This window comes from Equus caballus, chromosome 8, assembly GCF_041296265.1.
Source record: "Equus caballus isolate H_3958 breed thoroughbred chromosome 8, TB-T2T, whole genome shotgun sequence".
NCBI lineage: Eukaryota > Metazoa > Chordata > Mammalia > Perissodactyla > Equidae > Equus > Equus caballus.
Genome location: NC_091691.1, coordinates 42,365,177 through 42,383,347, shown reverse-complemented (window position 1 = coordinate 42,383,347; position 18,171 = coordinate 42,365,177). Strand labels below are relative to the sequence as shown.

At 40.5% G+C, this 18,171-nt stretch overlaps 2 protein-coding genes across 14 annotated transcripts in view; both read right to left on the bottom strand.

Moving 5' to 3' along the window:
* Positions 1 to 1,900, bottom strand: part of ANKRD12 (ankyrin repeat domain 12) — a 137,641-nt gene extending 135,741 nt beyond the window's left edge. For 3 of the 13 annotated variants that reach the window (XM_023647451.2, XM_070220582.1, XM_070220577.1), the window contains exon 1: positions 1,644 to 1,784. The gene's annotated coding sequence lies outside the window, so the exon portion shown is untranslated. Of the gene's footprint in view, positions 1 to 863; positions 1,125 to 1,483 lie in introns of those variants that run through there. The other 10 variants (XM_070220583.1, XM_070220580.1, XM_070220581.1 and 7 more) reach the window with 7 other exon arrangements.
* A 4,466-nt stretch (positions 1,901 to 6,366) lies between these two features.
* NDUFV2 (NADH:ubiquinone oxidoreductase core subunit V2) overlaps positions 6,367 to 18,171 on the bottom strand; it is a 33,192-nt gene continuing 21,387 nt past the window's right edge. Inside the window, exons 6-8 of the mRNA XM_023647454.2 lie at positions 17,478 to 17,587; positions 12,694 to 12,770; positions 6,367 to 6,518 (exon numbers count right to left, since the gene is read on the bottom strand). Coding sequence (XP_023503222.1) covers positions 6,425 to 6,518; positions 12,694 to 12,770; positions 17,478 to 17,587 — 281 coding nt within the window. The 3' untranslated portion in view covers positions 6,367 to 6,424. The remainder of the gene's footprint in view (positions 6,519 to 12,693; positions 12,771 to 17,477; positions 17,588 to 18,171) is intronic.

Sequence of the window (18,171 nt, the reverse complement as noted above, 5' to 3'; positions counted from 1 at the left end):
TTTTTCAACAACTTCTATTTAAAAAAAAGTAACATATAAGCATTCTGATAAAAACATCTTCCTTTTAAATTCATTCCACTGATTCGGCAGTCCTCTCCAAACAAAACTCAAGCTTTTCCCCCTCTTCCTGATATTAAAGAACTAAAACCAGAGACCGCACAACATATTTTCACCTACTAAGTTCTTTCCTCATGTGAATATTTTTGTTTTCTCTACTCTTCCTCAAATATTCTTCACGGAATACACACCAAGAGATTTCCATTTTCCCAGCTCCGGCTGTTCACAAAACCATTCTAACAACTATGGAAACTATAACGATTAAGGATATTAAAGGCATCCTGCCTTTTACTCTTTTCTTTCCACGAATACCAATTAACACTTACGACTCGATCTTACAGTGTTCGACACCATCTCATTTTGTTTTTAAGCCACTTGGCACCAATAGAGCATATGTTCTGCCAGTTCTGAGCTAATCTCCAGGAAAGCCTTTGTACAACGATTGAAGAAACTGAAACAGATGAGTGCCCAAGATTTTTAACAACCTACTTGAGCATGTTTTTCATAAAGTCAATTTATTTTAAAATACCTATTTTACTAGTTCGCCTTCCTCTATAATTCACATGAGCCGTCTCAAAATTAAAAGGGAACCGATGACTGAGAACACAGGTTCGTTTCAACTTGAGGATTAGAGCTAATTCCGAAACGTGACAATCACTAGATCTGCAACCCACTTGACCCGCGTTCGCGCTTCAGCCGCGGGCGTCCACTGGAAAGGACCATCCCGACCACCACACTGCTTAAAACGTGCCCTACGCCTTCAACTGCTGCAACAGTGTTAACTTCCCACCGCGAACTGTTCTTACTGTTACTATCAAAACAGCTGTCAGCCGGGCTTCCGTAACCTCTTTGTACCACCGTTTCTCCAGCGCTTTGGGATCCTCGAGGATGCGTCACACACCACAGTGCCCTCAAAGCGAGCAGAGGACCTGACGGCTCCCAGGCTCTGCGCACGTCACCCGAACCGGCGCTCGCCGGCCGCCCGCGGAGGCACCGGCCGGCGGCCGCCGGGACAGCACCGCGGCGCGGGCGCCCTCCCTCCTCGACGACGCGGGCGGCGGCTCCCCGCTGCCCGCGCCCCCTCCCCGGCCGCCGGCCCCCGTCCGCCCCGCCCGCCGGGCCCGGCGCGGCATGCCGGCGGCGCCCTCTCGGGCCGCGCACACTCGCACGCACACGCTCCTCCCGGCCCCGCCATGTTCCGGGAGGCGGCGGCGGCCCGGCCCGCCGAGTCCCCCGCCCCGCCCGCCCCCCGCCCCGCGGGCAGCTGCGGCGGCGCCGCGGCTCCTCGGGGCTCCTGGAGGCCGGCGGCGGCGGCGGGCGGGCCCGCGCCGGGGCCACGAGCGCCTGTCACCCCCGGGCCGGCGGGGCCGCGGGCGGGCGGGCCAGCGGGCGGCGCGGGGCGGGGCGGGCAGGGCGCGTCCCCTACCTTGCTCTGGGGAGGGAGGACGCGAGCGGCGCGGAACCGAGGGGTCTCCTCCCAGGCGCCGGGGACGGGGCTCGAAACCGCGCCCTCCTTCCTCCTCGCCTGTCGCCACGCCCCCCTCGCCCGCACGGACCCGCGGCACGGCCGGCGCAGGAGGGTTTACCCCCTGAACGAGTGCCTCAGCGTTGCCGTCGCTGTCGTTGTCTTCGTCGCCGCTGCAACCGCCACGAACGCCGCCGAGGCCGGGCTTGAAAACATCTCCGGTCTGGTCCGTCTCTCACCACAGCCTCCTCGCTCCCAGGCAGCGCCGCCTGGCGATTGGCTGTGGCACGGGCACGTGACTCGGCGGGCACGGGACGGGCGGCGTGACCGCCCCGCCCCCGGCGCCCGCCGCTCTTTCAGCTCTACGGGAAGCTTCCCCAGCCGCGGGGCGGGGCGTCGGGACGTACCAAGTGGAGGCGGCGGGGGTGCGGGCCGGAACTCCTCCCTCGGTGCTCTACCCTCTCTACCCCCCCGAGTCTCACCGCCTCCCCTTCGCGTCCGCAGCCCGAGAAGGGAGGGGGAGCCAAAGGCTGAGCGAGGGAGCAGCCAGGAAGCACCGCTGCCGCTGCCGGGCCAGGGGGCTCTGCAGTCACTTTCTGCGGCGACCGTGGCGGTGGATGTGACTGGAAACTTCTGGAAATGGCGGCGGCGGCGGCGGCGGCAATGAAGAGAGACTCTACATAGGGTATTCGCATGTTATTTTTACAGGGGTGGGTGGACGAGTTCGTGAGCTCGGCACCGGTGGAACGGTGCTGCGAGCTAGGCTTGAGGCAGAGGCGGCCTTCCCCCGAGCTTGCGGCCGCGGCCGGCTGCCCCGGCGCGTCGGAGAGGCGCGGGCGGGGGCGCGGTGTCGGCGCCGCAGTGCGCCTGCGCCCCGGCGGGCGGCACCTGCGCCGGAGCCCGGGGACCCGGACGCGCCCCGGGAAGGGTCGCGGCGCCCGCCCTCGGCTGCGCCAGGCGGGGCCCGGGGACCCGTCCCGAAAGCACGTTAACGGGCAGCTGCCGTGGGGACGGCACGGACGCCACAGTACGCCCTCTTTCATTCACACTTCGCATGACCTTTTTAGAGAAATTTAAGTGCATTTTCCGCATCCGAGGTAGTGTTTCAGAGGGAACTGCTCAGGTACTGCAGAAGAGTGTGTTGAGGAAAACTGACTCTCTCGACCTTCCAGCTGCGGTACTCTGCCTTTTTGCTGGATGCTTTTAATTTACATCGAGGTTAATATGCAACAGTTTGTACATGTCCTTATTCGACTACCAAAGGGGTTACATAATTGAAGGGAAACGATCGTCTCCCTCATTGTTAGTTGAAGCCTCTAAATTACAGCACTCATTTGTGACAATGAATGCAGTTACAAATTTGTCACTCACCACAGTAGATGACGTGACATTTCAGAGTTGGCAGAGAACGCTAAATCCCAACAGGTTACTATATAAAGCATAAACTTCATTAAAGATCACTTTTTTTCCTTTCCTAGTTTACCGATTTCTCCCACCTATAAAACATTAGGTTGTGTGAATAGTGAGAGAGCACCTTGTGGCTAGAGTTGGAATAGTTATATTTAATTTGGATATTTATGGCATGAAATATAAAGAAAAAAAGAAATCCACTAAAAATTTAACACATTCTGACATCTCTTCAAGTCATTGAGTTGGTTCCCATTTAACTCACTGTCACAGGGAGGAGGTCAGTTAGTATTGATGGCAGTAGCTCTTTCTATAGGAGTTTAGCGCCTCGCTTCAAAGTTGAAAGGTAGCTAATCTTGGATTTTCTGAAATAATTTATGTCAACAGCTATATCCACAACCTTGTTACTACTTAAAATCACTGAATACATGAAAGACTCATAAGGCAGTTGTGATCGAGGGCACTGTATTGACCACGCTCAATAGGATACTGCCTGTTAAAAGTTCATTGTAGAATTCATCAAGTTGCAAAAAGTTTTTTAAATGAAGCTCCTATTAAGATTCTATGTGGTAGCGTTGGTGGTATAGTGGTTAGTATACCTGCCTTCCAAGATCATTTGTGGCAAATTATAAATCAGCCACAATTTGTTATTTGAAAGATCCAAATGAAACTTATGAAGGCAAGAGGAGCTCATTTTCCTTTGCAATGTGAAGCTAGAAGTATGAATCAAGAAATTAATTCTTATTGTAGATTTTATGGATAGAGGTCTCAAAAGAAGACTGAAGAAAACTAGTTTATATCCACAAGCTAGTTGACTAGTAAGCTGCTAAGGCTTTTAATTGTATAACCTTGTCTTTTGTTGGCTCAAGTCCTGGAATCCATTTTCAGCAAGTGGGTAAAATATGTTTTTTAAATAGTACTAGGGGGCCAGCCCTATGGTGCAGTGGTTAAGTTCACACATTCTGCTTCTCGGCAGCCCGGGGTTAGCCGGTTCGGATCCCGGGTGCGGACATGGCACCGCTTGGCAAAAAGCCATGCTGTGATAGGCATCCCACGTATAAAATACAGGAAGACTGGCACGGAGGTTAGCTCAGGGCTAGTCTTCCTCAGCAAACAGAGGAGGATTGGCAGCAGATGTTAGCTCAAGGCTGATCTTCCTCAAAAAAAAAAAGTTAAAAAAAAATAGTACTAGAAGGTCAAGGACCCCAAGCATTAAATATCACTCTTAGCCAAAGTTAAGTTTTATCATATTTAAGGTTATTACTAATAGACACTTAAAAACGTGTATATTTGATATCTGAAGTAGATGCCATTCTGCAAAACTTTTCTTTCCAGCTTATTTTTCACACCTTTAGCATCAACTACTATTATGCTTTGCTACACTGTCAAGTTAAATCAGATAATTCAAAAAATCCTGCCATATTTCAGGAAGGTGAATGTAAAAAATGAAAAATACAATCTCAGATCATAGCTTATCATATGACTTAGTCTATACAGATGTAATGTCTTTGCAGTGAATACTCTTAGTACTTTATTATGTGCTGTAGGATTTTCTTAAGCAGTGGTTCCATCCAGTTACAGCAAGCAATTCTGAGCAATCAGTAGCTTTCCCTAGGAACTTTCAGTAGCTGCTCCAAAAAGAAACAGAAAAACCCCAGGTATTAGATCCTTTGCCAGTAGGGAGAATGAAAAGTTGAATTGTTTGTTAGTTTACTGTTGCCATTAAACAGCAATAAGCAAATTTCCTCCTCAAATACCCTCTTTTTAAAAACAGTCTAGAATTAGGAACTGAGAAGAGGAAACGAGGGAGAAAACTGGTGGTAAACACATAATACTGCCTCTCCCTACTGGTTTGAGAAATAGGCTGGGATCTGTCATTTCAGCTCCCGAAAACTGGCAAGGAAATTTTAATCAGCGTGTTCATATACATTTTGGAACCATCTTAGATTACTGTAATGAAATTTTACCTGCCAGCTGTTTTTAAAAGCTGGGAAACTATCATTAAAATCAGTGCTCTTGTGGTAAAATTGACAGGATTTTCAAAAAGAATGGGCAAAAAAATTAAGCAAGACAACTCAAAATCCTAATGTATACCACTGCAGTACAACGTAAGGTATGATCTAAGAAATATAGAATATGTTTTGATAATGGTATAAGTTGCCTATAATTATAATGACCTAAAATTAATTTTCTACTTCTAAGATATGACATAAAAACTGACAACCAGTGCACATCCTTAATACATGACTTTGTTTTTTCACCCAGTATTTGAAACCTCCCTTTATTTCTATTTAAAAAAGAATTTTTTTATGTCAAAGTGTAAAGCATTTTTACAAAAGACAACAGAAGCATTAATTTAAAGGAATACCTGTGTTTTTTCATGATTTTAAATAAAAGGCTTAATGGGTTAACAAAGAGAAGACAGTCAAAATGTACAGACTTTTTAAAAAGGGATAAAAATAACTGTAAAAGTAGTTGCTTATGGGAAGAAGGTCGAGGGCTCTAGAGTAGAAGGGAGGCATTTTCATTGTGTTAACTTTTTGTATCACTTTTAAAATTAGTGTTATTGTTTACCTTCTCACGTAAAAACAAAAACAAATTTTTAAAGACATTCTTAAAAATAATCATGTTTTTAAGCATCATGATTACTAGTGATTAGTCTGTCACAAGAACAAGGCCAAACAGTGACTTTGAGAAATCCTGAAACAAATGGATTAGTTTAGATTTATCCCGCCATTAAAGCTGGCTATTAATTTTTTTTCAACTTACAAAACTAATGTACTATAGCTAGTTTCTTGAACTGGATATAATATGCAAAAGGTTTTATCCTTCTAAGTAGTAACATGCATTCAACCGAAGAGTATATTTTGCATATCTACTGATCTTTCCAACTCAGATTGTACTTCCAATTTCTTCACCCAATTAATTTTTGTATACTTGCACTATCAGAATAGCCAAGGATGTCAAAATATTTTGTATATTCCTTCTTTAAAAATGATAAGCAGTACTTCTAGAGATAACTACCTTATCCTCCTTATACCTACAGTCTGCTTAAGGTGTCACTTACCAGTTGAACAAATTATGTGCTGTAAATATAAAAATGTTTCAAGGGGTACTGACATAAATCAGATTGACAGAAAGAACATGTTAACTTAGGACTTGGCTATGCGTAAAGATGGGAAAGCAAAATGTATTTGAAATTTGACAAAATTTTTACCTCACAATAACCTAATATTGAAAAAAGTCATCTGGCAGTTGAGAATAAATGATGTTGCAGTAACTGTTAACTAGATTATGGAGTCATGTCTTCATTGTTAGCCATAGACAGAAGACTTTAAAATGGTGCTCTTAAGTTTTGACATGGTACTTACAGCTGCAAGTTGCTAGGTTACCACCAAGATGTTCATAGATCAAAATGAACAAATATAAAACACTTATGGAGATAGGAGATTCATATTTTATTTCTCCAGTGACATATTTACAGATGAATATAAATTAAAGGCCTGCTTGCAAACCAAAGCCAGGTCCTTTGGGTGGTTCAGTCAAAGAGGTAAGACCCCCAGCTGGCTCACAAGAGAAACGTCCACTCCTAAAAAGAAAAGCAAGTAACATTAAATTGACTATTAATGATTAACATTTATAAATCTTTACTTAAAAAAAATTGTAATTGTTACCTCACAACAGCCCTTTTTTTCCCCCAAGAACTAGCATAGATTATTTAATCCAAACATTTCAACTACTGCAAAATTTTCTCATCCTAAAGATAAGTATGAAAACTGACATACCAAAATTCACCATAAATATGCAAATTATAAAAAATAACACTAATACTGGTTCCCATTTATTGAGCAGTGTATAAAATTATTAGCTCATTTACTCTTTACAACAATGCCATCAGACAAGTAATTCTGGCCTTATTTTACAGATACAGAAACCAAGGCTTGGAGAATTCAGCATCTGCCCAAGGAACAGAGTTAAGAACTATGGCAAAATAACCCAACCCCCAGAGGACATTTTTAAAATCATGTCTTCATAAACTAAAGCACTACATTTATTCTTCTTATATTTGAATTTTATTTAGATTGAGATTCACTGTCACAGTGAACAGAAGGGAATACATACACACTTACACACTATACTTGGAAAAACAGAAATTAGATTCCTTGAGAAATCTGAAGATTTGGGAGGATGTCCCTTAGAAGCAGTGAAGACAAAATCTATTTTTATTTATGTTTTTAAAGGCTATATTAGTAGTATTACTTTTTCAAAAACAGGTTCCAGATCTGGGTGGCTACCACAACCTCAAAGAAAAGAAAACAAGAACAGGTCCTTATGTAGGAATCTATGAAGAGAGGCAGCAGAGAAGTAGAAGAACCTGTCTTTTTTTCACCCCCACACATACGTTGCCAGGTAATCGCTCAACCTCTGCCCTGTCTGACCTCTGTCATTAGAGCCCAGCTCAGCACCTACTCCTATTCCCTGGCTTTGTTCATTTACCTTGTTCCTGCCACAAATTTTAGCTGAAGAGTTTGTTCAATTTGTATCTTTTTACTCCCTCTGGCTTTGTCCTTCACATTACGTCATCAATCTTATAAGTGTTTTTAGAGCCCTAGGAAATAATTTTTTGTTGAGGGGACAGGAAAATGACACAACATAATCATTTATAACATCTTTCAAGCTATTACATTATATAATGCAAGTAACTAAGTAGCATATTGTAACAAAGAATGCCTACAAAGCCAGAAATTAGTTAATATATTTGTAGTTAGGTTCACTATGAAAACCAGGTCAAAAAGCAATCACTGTGTACTATCTGTCAGAGCCTAAAACTAATGTAGGGTAAGTGGCCAAATGATTTAACTTTAATAAAAAACAAGTATTTGGCTCTGGCTTTGTTGTTTTGGTTTGTTTTTGTTGCTGTTGGTGAGGAAGACTGGCCTGAGCTATCATCCACTGCCCATCTTCCTCTTGTTGCTTGAAGAAGATTGTCCCTGAGCTAACATCTGTGCCAATCTTCCTCTATTTTGTACGTGGGACACTGCCACAGCATGGCTTGATGAGCAGTGTGTAGGTTTGTGCCCAGAATCTGAATCTGCAAACCCCATGCCACTGAAGCACAGCACACGAACTTTACTACTGTGCCACCAGGCTGGCCCCTGTAATTTTTTTTATGTTACCTGGTAACACAGGTACTCCTGCTGCTCTTTAACTGCCAATGAAATGAATTTATTTTGGAGAACCTTTCTTCTCCTCCTTTACTAGGTTCCCTCTTGTGGTTTAAGCTCAGCTACCCTCTTTAGCAAGAGAAAGTACCAATTTAGGAAGATTATAAAAACTGAAGTTTCTGGGACAATAAATGGGAGAATTAATCATGTACACTGCCTGAGCTCTTCACAGGATTATGGAATTTTATATAAGAAAGTAATTTGAAGAATAATCTGGTCCAGTTTCCTAAAGTTTGTTCCATGAAATTACAGTCCCATGACATACTTCCAGTGGTCTGTTAAGTCTGCCTGCATTAAAATATTATAAAGGCTGTAAAATCCCCCAGTAAAGGCCACAAACTTTCTTTGATCTACTCCTTTTATCTGTATACAAGTCACAGAACACTCCAGAGAGGCAGTGATCTGGCCTTATCCATTGACAACCACAATTTACAGTCAGGTTGTCACTGAATAAAACGCAAAAACTATTTCCCTGATACATTATGCTTAAAATGCCATCCATTAATTACTTTGCTCTCTTCATTACAATTCAAAAGGTAAACCTGTTTTTTCAGCCATTGCAACACTATTTGTACATTCATTACTTTAACTCATTTGCATTCTAGAAAAATTGGCCTTGCTGTATTTTTTTTTTTTTTTTGCAGGGAAAGATTTGCCCTGAGGTAACATCTGTTGCCAAAGTTCCTCTTTTTTTTCCTCCCTAATCCCCCAGTACATAGTTGTATATCCTAGTTGTAAGTTGTTCTAGTTCTTCTACATGAGCCACCACCACAGTGTGGCAACTGACAGACAAGTGGTGTGGTTCTGTGACCAGGAAGTGAACCCAGGCCGCCCAAGTAGTGAGCACTGAATTTTAACCACTAGGCCATCAGGGTTGGCTCTGTATATTTTTTATGGCTTAAAAAAGTACTTTATGAAAGTTGAGTGCTTATCTTTTTCATATTGCTAAGATATATCCCCCTCTGCCCCTATTTTTAATATAAAAAACCAAAAGTGACTTTATTGTCTAGTTATCCAACAGCAACCACCTGTATTTTTTGTATATATATTTTGTAGCCTACTTATATATTTTTTAAATTTCAGATATTATCTGCACTCGACAGAATTCTGCAAAATTTAAGATATCTTTATAAAACTAAATATGAAGAATTCAAATTGGATTTAAAATTAGTTTTTGCTAATCCATACTAAAAAAAAACCTAGTAATTAGTAATTTGCAAGCAGGTTTAGAAGTTTTCAATACTTTAATTGAAAATAAGAACAATCGCACAAAGCACACAACTATTTTCTTTCTAGCCATTGTTTACAAAAAATAATAAAAAAGCAGTTTTGAACCACATAGAGACATCAATCTTTTACTAATTTTGGCCAGGGTAGACCTGATAGTGGTACTCAGTAATCAGTCACTATTGCACCGGTTTAATTGCTCTCATTACTCAAAGACTAACGATGAGCACCTCTTTCAAATGTGTGAGCAAAGAGCATTATTATAAAAATACTAATAAAAAGGAATTAGCCAGTGTCAGTTAATTTTAAATAACTATAACTACAGTGTGGTTGTTACTATCATCAGTCTCTCTCATTATCCTTTACATCCAAGAAATTAACTTGGGGAAGGAGAGAAAGTTATTGTTTTCAAATGTGGGAAGACATTCTACTATTATACCATGTCAAAACACAATCTTTACACACATCATTGGTGGATGCTTTGCAATTATTGAAAAATAAGTAGATTTATCTCTGCTTTTTAAGTAAAAGGTGATAAGTAGGAAATAAAAAGAGGTTCAGAAACTAATAATCTAAAGTCTTTGGCTCAAATCTAGAACACTGTCAAAAAAATCCCAGTGAAGAACTATTTACAATTACTGATAAGCAACATCTTTATTATTATTAGATGCTGAAATACGTTTGTTTTTTTTTAAAGATTTTATTTTTCCTTTTTCTCCCCAAAGCCCCCCCCCCCCCCCAGTACGTAGTTGTATATTTTTAGTTGTGGGTCCTTCTGGTTGTGGCATGTGGGATGCCGCCTCGGCATGGCCTGATGAGTGCTGCCATGTCTGCGCCCAGGATCCGAACCAGCGAAACCCTGGGCCACCGAAGCTGGAGCACGTGAACTTAACCACTCGGCCACAGGGCTGGCCCCAGATTCTGAAATACTTAACTGTGTGTGGTACTTAGTTCCTGTTTATTAATGTTAAAATACAATGATGTTATAGAATCTCCTATATTAAAAACAACAACAAACTCTAATTTCACCCCTGATAACCTCTCAAGACTTACAGCTTTAAATACCATCTATAATAACTGATGAATCCTCAATTCATATTTCCAGCCATAATCTATTCCCTAAATTTCAGGCTCATATCTACCTTTCAGCAACTATCATGGATCTTTAGTAGGCATCTCAAACTTAACATGTCCAAAACAAAGTGACCTTTTTCCCCAAAACTTGCTCTACCCCAATCCTCTCCATTTTAGTTAAATGAACTACTGAGGTGCTCAGACCAAAAAGCTAGAAACCACTCATGATCCCTCTGCCTCACAACATGCGCTAAGTTTAAACAGTTCTCAACACAGCAATTAGGACGAGAATTTTAACAAGATCACTCGTATCATTCCCTACTGAAAAAACATTCCAACAACAGCTCTTTATTATATTTAGGATTCAACCCAAATTACTTTTCTGGGCCCCTACCTACATCTCTGACCACTTCCACCACTTTCCTCCTTGATCACCTCACTGCAACCATACTGTCATCTTATTTTTCATCCAGGACCTTAATACATCTTCTTTCCCCTCCCTGGAACATCATTCGTCCAGTTCTTTATGTGGTTCCTTTGGGCTTTATCATTCAGGTAATGGCTCAAAGATTACCTCAGCGAGTCCTCTCCTGACTAAATTTACCCCCATTCTCTAAACCCTAACGCTGCTTTATTTTTCTACCCAAAAGTTGAAAGTTATGGGTTTAAGAACAAATACAAGAATAGCATAAACTTATTTTAAAAGATCTGAGTCCTAAAAAAGCAAGTGAAGTTTGTGGAAAATATTATGGACTTTGTCGGTGGGGGGGTGGGGGGGGTGGGCGAGGGAGGCTACATTTAAAGCAAGGTTAAGTAAGGAAAAGGACCAGTGGCTGAGAAAGATATTGTGATGTTAAATAACAAAAGGTTTCACTTCAGTAGCCTCCATAAAGGAGAATGATTCTTCACAATGGAAATTACCCCTAAAAATGTTAAGTGTAGCCCAAGAAAGTGAGGAACTAGGAAGAGAATGTCAAACTTCTTTAAGCAAATTCAAGTGTTAAAAGAAGCATGTTTCTTAGAAAGGAAAGTAATAGTCAGTAGGGGCCAGCTTGCCTTTACTAAACTTATCTTGAGTTGATCTGTTTTTCTTATTAGGTAGACTTATTAGCCTGCCAGAACAATGAGTGAATACTTCTAAAGTGCAGACTACAGCACCACTCATACCCTAGGACCTAATAATTCAACTTCAGGGAATTGTTACTTATAACAAAAAGTAGAAAAATATATTTTTAAACAGAAGAACAAAGGACACACCATAGTTCTTTTAATACATTAGAATACTATATGGCCATTAAAACCTACAAATATGTTGAGAGAAGGAAATTTTTACATGACATGAGCAGAAAAAAATACAAAGGGATTATAACTATAAAACCATGCAAATAGTTGCTAGTATTAAGAGAGGATTTTGCGAATGTGAACACTTAGATTTGGAATAGGAGTTTGTTTAGCAGCAAAAGTTCAGGTTCATAATTGAAAGAAAAGCAGTTAGTATAACACAACTGCACGATGGGAGCAAACTGTATAAACAGTGTTTAAGCCGAAAAAGATCTAGGCATTCTGACTGACTGTAAGTGCAATTACTGATGTAATGTATCTGAAGTGAGAGTTGATGTAATTAGGCCGCATTATTACAGGCATAATGTCCAAAGCAAAGGAGACAGTCTCACAATGCTCTGCACTGCTCTGTATACCTCAGATACTAGGATTTGTTTAAGTATCACATTAAGAAAGTCATTAGCTAACTAGAAGCCCTACAGAGGAGGGAGACCAAAACTGTCATGTAAGGAAAAACAATGACAACTGTAGATATTACATCTGAAGATAGGAGGAAGACAAGATCGATATTTCAAGTTACCTGAGGAGCTATCATTTGGAAGAGGTATGAAAAGTATCTTCTGTTGGTTCAAAGGTCAGAATTGGACCTTCAGGCAGAAATTAGAGGGAGACAGACTTTCGATCAATCTTCTGGCAGTATGAACTTTTAAACAATGGAATAGATTTCTATTTGTAGTAACTGTCCCTTCTCTATAAATATTCAAGTAGATACAAAATGATTATCTGAAGGGTTTTAGAAGGAAAAAAAATATTCTTGCTTTAGATGACAAGTTGGTCGAGATACTATCCAAGGCTCCTGACAACTCCTGTGAACTTACAGTATAAAATTTTAAAAATTAAGTTTAGTTTAATTTAGGTTAAGCCATTAAATTTTATTATCTAGAAATAAAAGCATACCTTGGCCCAGGTTTTGGAATTGTGCCAGCCTTGAGTGCATCAATAATTTCTTCAATATCCTTAGGTGTCAGATCCTCCTAGAAAAAACAAAAAGTCATATCATATTAAGATTACCTCCTACTATTGAAACCTATGTAAATTCCTAATATCAAACTTACTGTTTGTCTCTCTCAGCTGATAAGTTAGTTACCAAGGTAGCAGCAACTGAGTAACTCCTATGTATAGTGTACACTGCTAAATGCAGTATGCAGTAAGAGCTGCAGATGAAGAGGCAATACAGAGTAGTGCTCTGAAGTGAAACAGTTCTGCATGAGTCCTGGCTCTAACACTTACTAGACAGTAATCTTAGACGAGTTACTCAGCCTCCCTAAGTTCGTTTCTTCATTTGTAAATCTACTTCAGTGTTTTTGAGGATTAAATGAGAAAATACATAAAATAGAACAGTGCCATGGCACATGCTCAACAAATGCTATCTCCTTGAAGAAAAGAGTGAACAGCGAACAACAAATAGTAATTAGCACCAGCAGTCATAGTAGCTTAAAAGTAGATGCCTAATATCTATCCCTAACCTATAGATGTAATACGCTAGTGATATCTTCTTTCTTTCCCAGGTGAAATTCACTGTTTCAAAGTTCACTTAATTTTTGAAGGAAAAGGTAAAAAAATTTATTTTTGACACATGTATTTTAATGATCCTGACCCTCTAATCCCCAATTCAACCAGAGCAGCTTTATATTTTATACACTGTGTACCTATGTAAAATTCTAACCTCAAGGAAGGGTTGTGTTATTTAAAATAACAAATGCAATTAAAACACATACATACACGCTCATACGCCTAACTGCACCCTAGGATTAATCAAAAGACAGTCAAATCAGAATAAGCAAGATAAAACTAAGAGAAAATGACTAACCCATATCATATTCCCCTTTCCCCTCCAAAATTAAGTGCTTAAGAAAATGTTTGGTAGGACCTGTACTTTGCTAGAGAAATCGTGATTCAACACTATTCCAGTGCCTAGCCACACAGAAGGCCTTTAATATTTGCTGAGTGATTAAACATTTATAAAAATAAAAAGCTGCTTTCAAGGGCTGGCCCCGTGGCTGAGTGGTTAAGTTTGCGCGCTCTGCTTTGGTGGCCCAGGGTTTTGCTGGTTCGGATCCTGGGTGTGGTCATGGCACTGCTCATCAGGCCACGCTGAGGCAGTGTCCCACGTGCCACACCTAGAAGGACCCATAACTAAAAAAAATATATACAACTATGTACCGGGGGGCTTTGGGGAGAAAAAGGAGAAATAAAATCTTAAAGCTGCTTTCAAACTGCTTGGGGTTCAGCAGATGCTCAGAACCTCACAGCTGGAAGGAGTCTTTAAACTCATCCAACGATTTTATTCCCCCTCCAACTCTTTCTTCTGAAAATTTGAAAACTATACATGAATACCCATATTCTTACCACCTGGATCCAACAATTTTTTAATTTGCCATATTTGCCTTATGTACACATATGCGTTTTTTTTGTTTCGGCTGTATCATTTGAAAGCAAGTTGCAGATATCACGACACTTCACCCCTAATACTTCAGCAGATGATGCCTAGGATCATTTTCTTAACTAACACAATGCCTTTACCACACCTTTTAACTAACAATAATTCCTTAATAAAATCAAATGTCAAGTCCATATTCAAATCTATGCAACCCTCCTCAAAATGTATTTGATATCTGTGTTTTTCCTAAGCAGAATCCATTCAAACTTTATGTGACTATTTCATTTTATCCACCGGTCACCTCGGGGCCATAAAAGTTAACTACCCTGCCAAAGACCATACCATACTGACTGGAAGAATGTTTATCTTTGGATAAATCTGTAGGCTACTATATTTAGACATACAGTGCTTCATACAAAGCCCTGACTGTCTAATTCCTGCTAAAATCTGGATCCTCATTATTATGAGTAAATTGCAGAAATGTGGGAAAAGGAAAAGCTATGGCTGTATTTTTTTTTTTTTAAGATTTTATTTTTTCCTTTTTCTCCGCAAAGCCCCCGGGTACATAGTTGTATACTCTTCGTTGTGGGTCCCTCTAGTTGTGGCATGTGGGACGCCGCCCCAGCGTGGTTCGATGAGCAGTGCCATGTCCGTGCCCAGGATTCGAACCAACAAAACACTGGGCCGCCTGCAGCGGAGCGCGCGAACTTAACCACTCGGCCACGGGGCCAGCCCCTATGGCTGTATTTTTAAAGGACTTTTTTTTTTAAATATGGGAAATAGAGAAGGTAAGAAATTTGAATCATTGATCACTAAATGAAGAAAATCACTACAGAATGACAACACCCCAGAAATCTAAAAGGCCAAAGAATCGAATTTCATCTTCATTAAAAAGAAAATTGTAGCGGCTAGCCTGGTGGTGTAGTGGTGCAGTGTGCTCCACTTCAGTGGCCTGGGGTTCACAGGTTCAGATCCCAGGCACAGACCTACACACCGCTCATCCAGCCATGGTGTGGCAGCATCCTATATACAAAATAGAGGAAGACTGGCATAGATGTTAGCTCAGGGCCAATCTCCCTCAGCAAAAAGAGGAAGCTTGGCAACAGATATTAGCTCAGGACCACTCTTTTTCACCAAAAAAAAAGAAAATCGTAGATTTCCACTGCATTATGGCAAACTAGCTATCCCAACTGAACCTCCTGTTGTAACAACTAAAAAAATGCTGGAAAAAATTAAAAACAAACAAAAACTTTTAAATTTCATCAATATGCTGGCAAGAAAGAAATACTCAGAGGCCAGAAACTCAAGGAAAACCCAGGGAGACAAGTGGAACACCAAGCAAACTTGGCTTCAGGGATTCACAGCCTAGAGGAGCAAGGGACCAAGCTCCAGGCCACAAGAGACCATCCAAATCATAGAAAGGACCCCCAAAAGCTATACCCTCAATGCAAGGGTAAAGTAGAAATTAAACTGTCCTTCAAAGAAAAGAAACCTGCTAGTCTAGAACCTTACACATTGGGGGAAGGGAGGAGGGTGTAAGGAGAGGGGCTTTCTTTTGGGCCAGTAGTATTTCTGAGAGCAAGAGAGAAGCAAAGTAAATCCCTTCTTGAAGAATACACCTTCAATGGAAGCCTCAAAGAATTTCCATAAACAAATTTCTAAGAAGCATGAGCTAATGAGATATTATGAATGAAAACCATGACATAATTAGGGTAGCAAGAAATTCAAAAAAAACGATAACTAGGGGCCAACCCAGTGGCGCAGCAGTTAAGTGCACACATTCCACTTCGGCGGCCTGGGGTCCACTGGTTTGGATCCTGGGTGCAGACATGGCACCACTTGGCAAGCCATGCTGTGATAGGTGTCCCACATATGGGGTGGAGGAAGATGGGCATGGATGTTAGCTCAGGGCCAGTCTTCCTCAGCAAAAAGAGGAAGATTGGCAGCAGATGTTAGCTCAGGGCTGATCTTCCTCAAAAATAAATAAATAAATAAATAAGAAGGATAACTAGAAAACTCCACATACTTGGATATTAAGAACACTTCAAAAAAACACAGGTCAAAGATGAAACCAAAATGCAAATTTAAAAATACTTAAAACTGGGGGCTGGCCCTGTGGCTAAGCAGTTAAAGTTCTGCCTGCTCTGCTTCGGCAGCCCAGGGTTTGCAGGTTCAGATCCCTGGTACGGACCTACTCCACTCACCAGCCATGCTGTGGAGGTGTCCCACATACAAAGTAGAGCAAGACTGGCACAGATGTTAGCTCAGGGCTAAGCTTCCTCAAGCAAAAGAAGAGGAGGATTGGCAACAGATGTTAAAGCTCAGGGTGAATCTTCCTCACACACACACACAAAAATACTTAGAACTGAATGATAAAAATATTACTAATCAAAACTTGTGAGATTAGGCTAAAACAGTACTTAGAACGAGGTATGATACCATCTCTGTAAAATTTTTAAAATAAGCAATATAGTATTACATATTAGCATAGCTGGATACATATATTAAAAGTTTAAAAACATGTACAGGAAGAATACACACTAAATTTATGATAGTGGTTCTCTCTGGGAATGAAAGGAAAGGAGTAAGATTTTGGGTGGGGGTGGTTTACCTGCATCTGTAGCTTATTTCTACAGACAATGACAATAATGATAAAAATAACACCGGAAGTAAGTGTGGCAAAATGTTATCTGTTAAGTCTTGGTAGTTATTTTCTGTATATGTAAATTATTAAATTTTTCATACTTTAAAAGTTTTTAAATGTGTCATTATCTCCTGCAGTTAAATGCAAAAATGTTTAAGAATAATTTTTTTAAAAACCTTCTGGTGGACAATAATGTGGAAGCTAAAACTGACATATATTTATGTAAAGTTTTTCTATTCTTTGATTTTTAATAAACTTTGGAAACCAGAAAAAACAGCCTTATGGGGACTGGCCCCATTGCTGAGTGGTTAAGTTCACACGCTCTGCTTCGGCAGCCCAGGGATTCGCCAGTTCGAATCCTGGGCTCAGACATGGCACCACTCATCAGGCCATGCTGAGGCGGCATCCCACATGCCACAACTAGAAGGACCCACAACTAAAAATACACAACTATGTACTGGGGGGCCTTTGGGGAGAAAAAGGAAAAATTTTAAAAAAAAAGCTAAAAGAAAAGAAAGCCACCTGGATATTTATGCCAACAGTTTCTTCTAAATGAATAATTCAGAAACCAAAATCTATACGACAAGAAACCAAATATTTAAAATATTTTAAGTGTGACATAATACAGCTTTAATTTATATTAACTGAAATACTCACATAGTAGTTGTCATTTATCTGAACCATTGGTGCATTAACACAGGCCCCTAAACATTCCACCTCTATAAGAGTGAAAAGTTTGTCAGGTGTGGTCTCTCCAACCTTTATTCCTAAAAATATAGATGATGACTGTGAGGACCAGGTTATATTTTAATAGCAATATGGTTTAAGAAAAAAAACAAACAAAATGAACAACATATTACAGAGGTATACAAAAAGTATTTAAGAGCATTAAATTTCATAAACAAAACAACTCTGATAATTATACTACAAGTTTCAAGGATTTCTCAAGTGTACTTATTTAAAAACAATCAAATTTCAGGGGACTTATCTCCCATGTTTGTTGTTATATAGCAGTGCATCAGACTGTATTATTTTCATTTTGATTGTGATAATCTACTAAAATCAGTTAAAAACATCTACTAAAATCAGTTAAAAAATTGGCAAAGACTCAGGAAACTGCTAACGTCAAAGATCATTCAGAATGTGAGGAAAGCAGGTACTCTCATATCTTTAAGGAAGGCATTTTGGCAAAATACAGTAAAATTTTGACCCAGCAATTCTACTTCTTGTAAACAACCTCAGTATACAATAGGACAAGTATGCAAACTTGTTAACATTAAAGTAATTGCAGAATAACTTAGAAAAAAGAAGCAGACATACATACTATGCTATAGTATGTCTTTATGTTGCA